At 47.5% G+C, this 12,182-nt stretch overlaps 1 protein-coding gene across 1 annotated transcript; it reads left to right on the top strand.

Annotated features, from left to right (window-relative positions):
- Positions 1 to 8,001: 8,001 nt before the first annotated feature.
- On the top strand, positions 8,002 to 11,596 carry CORT (cortistatin; the record flags this gene model as incomplete). Its single annotated transcript, XM_082009327.1, has 2 exons — positions 8,002 to 8,202; positions 11,381 to 11,596. Exons 1-2 carry the CDS (start codon positions 8,101 to 8,103, stop codon positions 11,594 to 11,596), a joined length of 318 nt encoding a protein of 105 aa, XP_081865453.1. The 5' UTR covers positions 8,002 to 8,100.
- Positions 11,597 to 12,182: the final 586 nt, after the last annotated feature.

The raw sequence follows: 12,182 nt of genomic DNA on the forward strand, positions 1-12,182 counted from the left end.
TGAGGTACTAACAGGCTGACTCCTGTTCTTACCTCTGCCATCAGAGTGGTTCCAAAGAATGTTTATCAATATGGTGATAGGCGCTTTATATATATAAATATAAATATATATATATAAAAAACAAACCTTAGATCCATTGCCTGCTGTTAAGTACTGATGTTGGGGAGTCAGTTGTGCTGACAAATCTCTCATCTCAGTCATGCTGAGATGCCTCAGGCCTAGGTATTTGTTAGTCCTTAGGAGGCATCATTATTTCCAATGCTGCCCCCAGAATCCCCAGATGCATAAGTTGTTTTTTGTTGTACTCAGTTATGAGATGGATCTGTCTCCATTTCTTTACTTTTGTTTTAAAGACTCCGTACCACCGCTGTGCAGCGAGTATTTTCCCAGCACAACCACTGAGCAGTTGTTACTCCCTTGCAATCAATTAAACACTCGGCTCTGGTTAAGGTGACATCAGTGTGGGTCGGTGTGCTTCTTTGGGGAGAGTGTGGGGTTGGAAACAGAGATCCTGAAAGTTTGTTGTGCTTGTCAGAAGACATCCAGGGGCGCTCTGTAGTTGGTCTGACTTCCTTGCTCCCTTGCCTCTAGGGGTGACAAGTTACCATCAAAAATAAGCTCTGAAGAGTGATCCCATTGCACATTTTGTGTTGTAACCTGATTGCATAATAGCTCCAGCTTCTGTCATCCGCTATGCTACAGAAGTCAGTACCTTCTATCCAAGATATTCTCTAGTCCAAACGCTGCCTCTGGTACAGCTTTCCAAGCCTTTTTCTAGCTGCCCATCATCCAGCTAGCATCACGTAATTCCTGTCAATCTCTGATCCCATTCAGTTGCAGCATCCTTTCCTCTGCAAAAATTGTGGTGGCTTAGCTGCTCCAAGGGCCTGAGCCAAGGACTGAGCTCAAGCTGAACAGGCTGGGAACAGTCGCTAGGTGGCATCAGGAGAAGACAAAAAAGCTCCTTCTGAGGGAGGCTTTTTGGCTTGATAAAACTAGGAGCAGACTTTTGCAAAGGTTGGGGGTTGAGCTTTACCATAATTGTGACCCTACAAACAAACACCCAAACCCCACATAGGCGGTGCAGCCACTGTGTGCCTACAGCAAGGGGCTTCTGTGGTGTCAGTACCAACCCTCCTACTTTCTCCTCTTTCTGATGAGACTTGCCGCTTTTTTCCCAATGTCCCCTTCTACTACCAGTATCAGTACAGCTTCTTTGTGATCATAAGGGTTTGCAAAACATGGCTAAGCTGCAGAACTGAGTCTGGATCTCTTTTGTGTTCTTGTGTTGAGAAGATTACACCCCCTTTGTCTCTTTAATTGTCTGGGTAACTGTCTCCTTTCTCCCACAGCTACTGATTAGTTAGGGCCATTGAGGCATTTTCATTGTTCAGTTCTTGTGGTGTTGTTATAAAGAGCAAACCAGTAATGGAGGCTGGTTCTAGCTACTCCTGTTTCAATTGCTATGGGACCTGAACCCCAGTCAGCCCTTCATCCTTGACAGAAAACTACCTCTGGCACTTTCTCTCCCCTGGAATGGGAATCAAGACCAGGACTGTAGCCCAGGAAGGCCTTAGAGCAGCTGCCAGCTAGTAACAAGTTCAGGCCCTCCATCCACCTTGGTGAGTACAACAATACCCAGGAGGGAAAGAGCTTCCTCAAACCCGTAACTAGCCTCCACACAGCTAATTATTCCTTCTGTTTCCCTGAGCTCTGTCCAAATTTCTAAGTTCAGCGAGTGCCCAGTGATGAGAGCAGGAAGGCAAGGCTGTTTGCCATCCAAGTCGCACATACTCTGTCCATAGGGTCCTATATGTCTATAGGAAAATGACCATAGGGTCCTATATGTATATAGGAAAATGACAGTTTCCGAGTCATTGCAAATCACTGTTCTTTACAGGCAGATATATCAAATACTTAGTGCCTTGCAATAGTTGAAGACAGAGATCAGTGCGTGAATTAAGCACTCAGTGCAGCAAGAGAGGGAGCAAGAGTTTGTGCACCTATAGCTAGTTCCATCTGAGCAGCTCTGCTTCAGGACTGTTAAAAGTCACCCCTGTGTGGAGAGCTGCCACAAGGTCTGCGTGCCGTTTAAGCTGCTAGAATGGCATTTGGCATGGCAGTCATCTGTCAAGCAATTGTGTCTACAGATTGATTATCCCTTCCACAAATGTATGAGGTCTGAGCTGTTACGCTGTAGGATGCTGTGGCCAAGGACACCAGGGATTGAAAAGAGACTGGCAATTAGGGTAATGCCCAACAGGAGAAAACTTAATAGTATATAGCCTTGTATAGAACTGAGCACTGAACACTTGAAACAATCTCTGTAGTGTCTCCAGGTGGGCAACTAAAAGACTTGAGTAATTTTGTCGGAGTTTTAGCTGGCTTTTGCCCAAGGCTAGTCAAGCAAGCCTGTTCGTAAGCAAAGATCCACAAAGATGTTGTTTGTCTAGACACGCTGCAGTCATGTTCCAGCATCTTACTAAGCTACGAGCATATGAACAGGGGTAGGCTTTGTCACAGGTAACATACAATGTAATAGTCAGAGCAGGTGGAGACAAGCGAGGAAACAGAGCCTGATGGGCTTTAGCACAACAATTCCTTAAGCCTCTTGGCGCCTTTTGAACTGCATTAGACTCTCTGCTCTGTGCTTTACTTATTGAACTAACTCAATTTTTAGAAGTTCAGAAAAGAGCTTAAAAAAAATCAAGAGAAATCTCTTGCCTGTATCTCTTGAGCCCTTTCAGCCAGTTAATTGGCATGTGTCGTATTCATCCAGAGCAAATGTTGTTGAGGCCTGGCTGAATTATTGATGGAGCTTGGCTGGAGCAAAAGGCTGCTGAAGTAAGAATGACAATTCATCTTTCATCAGAGAACAGCAACCTCAGTAAGTAAACAGTCAAAATAGTAGTAACAAGTGCCACCAAGTTCAGGGAGAGGAAAATTCCTTTGATGAAATGGTGGGGGGAGAGCGTGGAGAAAAGCGTGAAACAGCAGCTCAGGTCTTGCAAAAGAGTCAAACAAAATGTTAAAAATTAAGCTGAAAAATTTAACAAAGTTAAATACTGAGAAGTGTAGGTGATGCTCTTTCCTGGTCATTTATAGGATGGAGTTAAGTGCTTTTAAAATATGCAAAAGGTGGGGAACTGGAGCCAGGGAATCTGAATTGTAGCACAGTGATGTGTGAAGCAGATAAAGGCAGAGGGGATCATTACGAATGTTAGGGATGTCCGTGGCAGGCCTTTCAAGGATGCCAGCTCATGACTAATAGGGTTTGAAGTGCCGGTGGTGAGGACGAGGGCTGGCTGGAGCAGGGACCCAGCAGGAGGGGGCTGCCCTCTCCTAGTTACTAAAGGGCTGCTGCAGCAGCCCACGGCTGGGCATCTCCGGGAAGGAGTTTGCTTAACAAAGCTAATTCTTTGTGCTGGGGATAAGGGCAAGATGTATGTGATGACCCTGCATGTGTTTCATCCCCCTTCAGCTGTAGGAGAGGAGTAATCAGAACTCCAGACTATATGGAGCATGTGAATTCCTGTTTAAAGCTCTCCCAGCTGAGCGGTCCCTTCTGCGGTGCTGACAATCTCACAGTCCCGTGTGTTGACGTCCCTGGTGAGCTCTTTCTGACTGAATTCCCACAAGGTGTGGCACGTATGCAATCCCTCAGGAAATCCAAATGGCAAAGAAACATTTCCGTCCAAGTCTTATCCAGCTAATCTTGCCACCAGTGGGACAAGTGTGGTGTAACAGAGGTCAGTTCATACATCAGTAGGCGGTAACCTCAAGCATCCTCAGCCTGCTTCACAGCCTGCAATGCCTCCTGCTTGGAGCCAGGCGCAACATTTTCAGTGGAAAATAGAGGTATTTTGAAATAGAAGTGTTTCATAGCAAGTAGTTATTTTTGAGGAAGATTTTTTGTGGAATAACTGAAATGTCTAACTTTGCATGCGTTTTGAAATAACAAAAGGTTTTGAGCATACCACTGCTCACCCTCCCTTCCTCCTCCTGTAGTCTCTTTGGGGTCAACAGACAGAGAAGGCAGCACAACTCCCTCCACCTCCCTGGAGAGCTGTAACAGGCTTGTAGTCGTGCGTGCTCTGGCAGCAGCATCCCTGCGGTACTCCCCCCCCTCCTCCCTGCACCTGCTCTGCAGCTCTGATCAGAGATGAGCGGGAGCAGTAGGCTCCAGCCCACGCTCACGCAATCTCTTCCTTGGGTTTGTTAGATTAGTGCCGATGAAAAGCCGTGGCTGGAGCAGCCACCTGCGTGCTTCTCGGAGGACCCTGGGGAGCACAGTGCGAGGGAATACTGCAAGCCTCGCCTGATAAATGAGCTGTGATTTCAGGCCCATGAACAAATTGGTTTCCCCTTCCAGGAAGGCTCACAACTGTCAGCTGACTATTGCTTTATTTATTGTGTTAGCCTTTGCAACTAGGGACTCATGAGGGCAGAGAGAAAGGGTTCCAATGACAGGAAAGCAGAAACATTTGAACCCTTCCTTCAGCTGCAGCTGAGTGCCTCACCTTTGGGATCCAGACTTTGTTCTGGAAGCCTGATGCTGTGTGCTTCAAGTCATGGTGATCTGAACCCAGACCAGCAACAAATGGGCAGAAGACTGCAAATACCCAGGCCATAGAGGAAAGCAACTGAGAAATTACCTCATTCCTTAACGTGGCATTTGGTGCCAGACATAGTCTTAGCTTTTGCATTCCAGCAATGCCCAGTCTTTGCTGCTGTTCAGGTGCACTGAGGAGAGGTCAGGGACCTCTTTCTTGAAAGAAAAAACCTCTCCCATTGCATGTTGCTTGACCACCCTTAATCACAAAAAGATGGGGGTTGTCTTATGTGATTGTGTAAGTATATTCTGCTGTAATTCTGAACCCACCCTGCATCTCTGCTGAAGCCACACTAACTGTGAGCCAAAATCCTTGGACAGCCAGGCCTTTTCAAGTTACTGTATGCTGAACTTCCTTCTAGAGCATCCCCACCCTTACCAGGTTGCCATGGATGTGTTCACGAGTATGTTGATTTCAGACAGATTCACCCTCACTGTAAAGTGTTAGAAACCCACTCAGACCATGTGCGACTCCAGACAGAAGAGAGCATCAAGGAGGACGCCATCTAAAGGGGTGAGTCAGATAACAGAGAGAGAAAGTGGTACGAGGAAATCAGGGAAAGAATTGTCAGAAATATTTATTCCTCCAAGGGAAGACCTTTAACCTTCCCTGTACAGATTAATAAGCATTTAAGGTTTGGCAAAAAAAAAAATAATTGGGGCCTTCTTAAAGGTCAGACAGCCAATGCTGTATGGAATAGGGAACAGTAGGAGTGAAGAACAATCCTGGTGCTATACGTTGAACTCTTTGCAGTTACTAAAAAGAGCAAATTTTATCACCACAGAGTTATTTTACTTCCTTTGGAAAAGGAGATGGTGCTATAACCTATGATGGGGAGATGGCCAGCAGTGGTGGTAGGAGAACCAGCAGGGTCTCTGCAAAGGGGCCAAGGGACCAGAGCTTGAGAAGGGCAGACTAATGTTGGGGAAGCAGCAGAGGCAATGTGAGGAAAGGGAAGGGCACAAGGGAAAGGTGTAGGTGTCTGGAAAAGAGGCATCTGATATTGAGGGATGCTGTAGCAGAGCCCAGAGAGAACTTGTTTGGATTTAGAGATCCAGTCCTACTGTGGGCACTAAGTGCTTTGTTGTGTTCCCATTCCCTTCCCTCCCAGCTGGGAAGAGACACCCACCCTTGCCCAGACTAGAAGTACAGGTTTTGGCTGTGGTGTGCTCATCAGCTTTGGTGCTGGCATATCTGGGCAGAAACTCTTTCCAAAGCCAGCCCCCTCAAGAGGTGGTAATTATTTTATTACTGCCCTTTAATCCCACGACAGACTGGTCACTGTTTACATCCCTGTGGGCCTCCCCAGAAGCTGATCTCTGGCTCAGCACATCATCCCTTTTTTGGTATAAGAGTGTTGTCATACTTGTGACCCCATTGGCTCAATGAAGCATTACAGAAAACAGCACATTCAGAAGGCAAAGCTTCAAACAAAACCATTTTTATTAGAACAAGCAGTTTGGTTAGACCAGATGGCCCCCAGCATGGAGACCTAGCTGCACTGCTTCTGCTGTCTGTTTAGCTTTTGGGCTAGTAGGCCCACGAGGTTTAGTCCTGCCTCATAACAACAGTACAGGAATCACCTTCTGCCTGCCTGTCAGCCCAGGCATATCTCACACTCACAGGTATCTGCCCTGTGTTCCTCTTGAGCAACCAAGTGTGCTTTTTTCATTTGCTATTCTCCCACTTTTACCACTCCTGGAGCAAATCGGCTGTGGGTCATCTGGCAAGTCCCTGTGATTTGTCTGCTTGCTGGAGCCTGGTACTTCACTGCTCGCTGACTCAAGCCCCAGACAGGCTGGGAAGTGTTTGACAGAATCCATTACAAAGGGCTAACACAGCAATTCTGGTAAACTAGCAAGATCAGTTTAAAAGGAAACAGATAATGTTTCATGTGAAACTGGTGCATGGAAGCCAGCTCTCACAAGGGGGTGGGTGAGAAACAATAAGGTTACAAAGTTTTCTGAGGAAAATTCATTTCTAGAAATTGCTAGATTGTCACCTTTCCCCACAAGTCCATATGACTCAGGGCTTTTTCTTTGTATTTTTCAGTGAGGGAATCCAGCATTTCTTTTCAAATACTCGTGGAAGTGATGGCATCTTTTCCCTCAAGAGCATCCAGGGTGGTGTAACTGGCATTAGGAGCTGCACTAAGTGCAGCCAAAGCTTCACCATGCTTCATCATACAGTTTCCAGGAACTGTAATCCTGGTAAGCAGAAGAAGTGGGGAACAGGTTTTTCTGCCTTTTCTTCTTAGTTCTGACACAGCATTCCCTTGTCCAAGTCACCTCCCTGTGTTTTTTTTTTAATGTGCTAAATTAGGGTAACAATTTATCTTTTGACTGTCATTTGTTGTTTGGGTTAGAAGAGGACTTGCCCTGAGGCAAGTGCTTCTGGAGAAAGGGCTAGTGGTGAGATGGGATCTTAGCTCTGTCTCTGCATCTCAGGCATGTGACAGTGGAAGCCATCCCCACATGATGGGGACAAGACAAACCAGATAGCACTGCTTAATAGCACCTTCTGCTGGCCCACAAACCAATCTCACTGGTAGAACAGCATTCTGGGCAAAAGGAGAACTGCTAACCAGAGATCAGAAATGGTAGGAACTTACTCCAAGCAGCCTGCAGTCAGTGCCAGCATACCCTGAGCCTTCTTCTGAAGCCTCACTGAGCAGAGCAGCTCCAGCTCTGACCCGCCTTTCAGTACTTTGTTTTCCCTTTAATACATTTAAACCCAGCATCTCCAAGTCAGAATTCACTGTGTTGACCTATATGTCTGGGATAGGGTCAAGACATACTGAAACAATACCAGGAACAAAAAACAGTAATGTCCAGCTGGCTTCCAGGTAGTCTTATGTACATTTGCAAGACAGATTATATTACTGCATAGCTGCAGGCTGTGTCCCCATGTTACCATAAAGGGAAAGCCAGGCATATTGGCATTCCAGTGAGATGCATCACTGGATGCAGAGATCCTGATCCAAATAACCCTAGAGTCTGGAGGTGTTTGGACACAGAGGCTGAGGGTCCAAGCCCATATCTAAGTACTGGTGGCTAGTACGTCTTCCCTCTGAATCATCCAGCATTGGCCAGAGGTTTGTGCAAGCTGGTGGCCTATTCTATCCAACATTATGTTCCCAAGCAGAATTCAGCTAACTAGGAGAAGCACAGACAGTGCCTACAATTTCTCGGGGTGAAGAAACAGCATGTTACTGGAGAGTCCCAAACCTTTGCTTCCTCAGTCTCTGCAGGTCTGGCACATGGAAAGCCCAGAGGCACTGAAGTATCCCACTCAAGCAGCCAAGTGTTAACAACCTCTCTAAAGTCTAATTTGCCTTTGATATAGACTTAATTGTTTGCGTCACCCACTGGGCTAGGGGGAGGGCTATAAAAGGGGCTGCAGCCATTGTCTGAGGCAGAAGAGAGCCCAGAAACAGCTCCCTCTCCCAGTCTTCCTAATTCAGCACAGTAGTCACAGCCTGTACATCATGCAGCTGGTGGCCAGCCTGGTGTCCGTTCTGCTGCTGGTGTGGAGCGTGAGAGCCACTGCACTGCCCGGAGAAGAGAGACTCGCAATACAGAACACTAGGGTGAGTATAATGCACCCTGTGCAGGAGCTGGGTGAGGTGGGAGCATGCAGAAGCAGGCTGGAGCCAGGGGAGGGGTAGTAAGGGCAATTCGGCTTTACCTGATGCAAATAACTCTTCCACCCTTCTAGATTCCAAGGCACTACAGCTTCCTGCACTGCTGAAGCACAGGCTATTACTACAGCTTACTAGCCAGTTTATTTAGGAAAGGTACCAGGGCAGATGCCAGAGAGCTGCTAAACTGAAGTCTGAGCTAAGCAAAAACTGGCAAAAAGAACAGAGCAGGGAGGAGAGGGGAAAGGAGAAAATAATATTGCTGAAAGAATACAGCATGAGAGAATGAAGCAGAGTACTAGAGAGGGAGGGAAAAGATACATAATTGGTAAAATGATCAAGGGAGATGATATTTTAAACAGGACTCATGGGAAGGACAAATGTTTAAAAGATGGGTTCAGTAGGAAAGTAACAGAGGAATAATAAATGAAGTAATTATATCAGAATAAAATTGCTTTTTCCAGAGTAGTATTCACAAGGGGAGTTATACTGACATAGTTCTGCTAGAATAATTACACTCTGAACCAGCACAGCTCTATGCAATGGCAGAACTTATTATAGCAATATAATTATCCTACCAACTGGCAAAACTCTAATATTGTAATGGTTATAGCATTATAATAACTTTGTTTTGCTGGACTATTTCCCTAAGAGGCCAAAGGGGTAAGAAGCAATAGCATAACATAATCACAAGCAAGTGCCCTGTTCTGCTTGCCCTTGCCCTGCAGTTTTCTCACCTGCATGTTCCTTGCCATCCCTGGTGTTCCTCTGAGCTGCGGTTAGTCACCCCACACTCTGCCAGTCCGGTTCACAGCTGTATCTCTAAGGCTGCTGTTATTTCAGTCCTGCAGAGGAGCTACCCAGAGAAGTGAAGGATCCCAATGCTGGTTGCAAAGGCACGAACCTCTCCTTTGTGCGTATCCACATCGTTTTTTCTGTCTTAGCGTTGGCTCCAGCTCATCCATCAGTGTCTTACTGCTTCAGGAGTGGGCTCACATCCCATTAATAACAAAACTGGCTGCGAGAAAGCAACTTACACAGTGTGAGGCACTAGGGCTAGTGTTCTGTTAGAGAGCAGGGCTTTTGCAGCTGGCTGGGATTAACCCTTCTGGGGATAACCGCAAACTTTCAGCTGTACATTCTTACAATAACAAATCCAGTACTTAAAAAGTAAACTCTTTCTGATGCAAATGCTAGCTGCTTGGGGAAAAAAAGAAACAAGTTGTAGGGAATAAATCAGTATATAAGGCTTTGGTAAAAATTAATTCAAGGGTAATGACTCTTAGTCTTCTACATGCTGTTGCTTACAAAATAATGATATAATACATGTAATGATTCTCTTTAGAGCATTCTACAAACTGAAAAATTGTTAGATACTGATGAACCAATTCCTACAGTCACCACTGCTGTAACTCAGACAAATGTTTTAAGTATGGAGAATATTGTAATTTTACGTATAAGCCACCATAACATGCATAACAATGCAAAAGAAAGATCTGCGCATTCTGACGCACTGGTGGATGTAGTACAGGGAATTATCAGCTACCCAAAGGTGTGCCACCACCCACCCATACTAAGATCTCTAGCCGCTGCCAAAGAGTCTTGATCTCTTGTAGCTCAGCAACAGCTATAAGCAGAAAGGATATTAGCAATGGATTAGTGCAGGGGAAGAGCTGCCTAGTTTCACTAACAGCCACAGCTGATCTCCCCTAACAGCACGCTGAGCTTTGCCTTCCCCACCTCTGAGTCTGAAGCTGCTGGCTCTGTGTGGAGCAGGTTATTTCAAAACATAGCACTTGCAGCGAGGAAAGAAGCTTATGAGGAATACATGACCCAGTAGACACATTCAGCTGGGTTCCCCAGTCCATCTCCCTAACGCTCAAGACATTTCTGTACTTGCAGCACAAGAGCAGGAATCAGGACAGGCACAAACTGGCTTTTTTCTTCTGCTACAAACACAGCATGTCATTTTCTATGCCTCCGTTTCTCTTGTGTGGAAGTAGGGTTAGTTAATAGAGCTAAGAGGGTTAGTTAATAGAGCTAAGAAAGTGATTTTAGAAATCCATAATTATTCTGTAATGTAAACTCAGAATAATTGCTTCTGCCTCTGTTTATCCGCCTTTTGAGTTGCTCACCAAGTGGTCCTTAGACCTTGGTGCTCACAGAGCCAGTGGATAGATGCAGCAGTCCCAGCAGTAAACATGGCATTTGTGAGAAGTGACATGGAAATGTGCTTCCAAGATTGCCATCCGCATGGGAAACAGGATCTGTTCCTGTCAAACCATTAGCTGTCTCTGCTAATGAGTCACAGAAACTGGGAATGCTCATCCAAGAGAGAATTCCTCAGATCTGCTGGATGTAAAGTTAAGAGAAATAAGATAACTCGCAGCTTATTACTGACGGAAATCCCTCAAGCCCCAAACCACATGCTATGTATGGTCTTTTGCATACTGCTATGGCAAAGGGATGGAGCTCAGTAACTCTTTCATTTTGCCTTCCCACAAGGTCAGGCTATTGAAGTACAGGTTCTTGTTCCTGAAATACAAGCTGTCTGTCTCCACTGATTAAATATTTTGCTCCAGACACTTAGGGCATCTCTCTCCCCACCAACCCAGGTCTCTCCTTGGTTACATTTCATTCTCAGCATTTTACAGTGGGTTGCAGCCCCCCATGCGGTTAATTTAATATTGCTCAGGACTCATTCCTCTTCCCTGAACTTCCCACAGCAGATGCTGGGCAGTCAGAGCAGTGAGCATGGGCTTACTAGGGGAGAAGGCAGCGTGGCATTCAATGAAATTTAATTAGTGCAGGCAGCAAGGAGCTTTACAGCCCATTCATGCCTATTTGTTAGCAGCTTTTTTCCAGTTACAACATGGCCCTGTCCAGCCAGCTTAGCTGGTCAGCAGACGGGAGAAGAGAGGAGTGACCTCTGCAGCTACAGATGCCTCAGCTCCAGCACAGCTTTGCCAACGAGAAAACCATTGGCTCTGAGGATAGGGCAGCAGGGGAGGCAGGGAAATGAGAAGGGACCCCACGGGCGATGTTCATGCCCTGCAACAATCCCCTGCCTCAACGGCCAGGGGCTCAGGGCCTCCATCCGTCACTTTCTGCTGCTTTCTGCCTGCAGGAACAGAACACAGTCCGGAAAGACGCCATCCTGAAGATGCTGGTGGGCCTGCTGGACAGCGTGGATGTGGGGCATGAGATGGCCTCCCCAGAGCTCGAAGAGGGGGGCAAGCTGGAGGAGGAGCGGGCAGTGCTGGGGCGGCTTGCTCAGCTATCACAGCGGGACCGCAAGGCCCCCTGCAAAAACTTCTTCTGGAAAACCTTCACCTCCTGCTAGTGCTGCCTGGCCTGGCCTTGCCGGGCTGCCTGCCCGCGAACACCCCCCACTCACCCCACCCCCGGCCACCCTGTCCCCCGAGCTCCCTTCCTTTTCTTCTCCACCCCTGAGAATAAAGCATGGCGCCTCGGGGATTGGTGTCTGCCTCTCTCGCCCTGCCGGGCCGGGCCGGGGCGGCGCGGGGCCTGCGCAGCAGTACCGGGGAAGATGGGCGGGGCCGGCCGCGCGGGGTCTGTCGGGAGACGTTGAAGGCGGTGGCCATCTTGTGGGGCGGCCATGGTGGGAGGCGGCCATTTTGAAAAGAGGCTTCGCAGCGGCGAGGGGCTCAGGGTGTGCGGTGGGGCTGTGATGGGGCCTGAGGCGCTCTCCGCCGCCGGGAGGAGCCCTGGGGTGGAAACAGGGGTGCAGCCATCCTCAAAGCTGCGGCAGCTGCCCCCTCAGCCTCTGAGGGAACAGGTGGGTGTGCACATCCCCTCTGTGTGAGGGCAGGCAGGGTGAGGCCCAAGCGTTGGGCAGCCCGGGTTGTCCCCTTTGGGGAGAGCCCTCTGTCTTAGCCTCCGGTCAGGATAAGCTGTTGTGCCATGCT

The sequence above is a fragment of the Phaethon aethereus genome, assembly GCF_964289735.1.
Source record: "Phaethon aethereus genome assembly, chromosome: 21".
NCBI classification, from domain to species: domain Eukaryota; kingdom Metazoa; phylum Chordata; class Aves; order Phaethontiformes; family Phaethontidae; genus Phaethon; species Phaethon aethereus.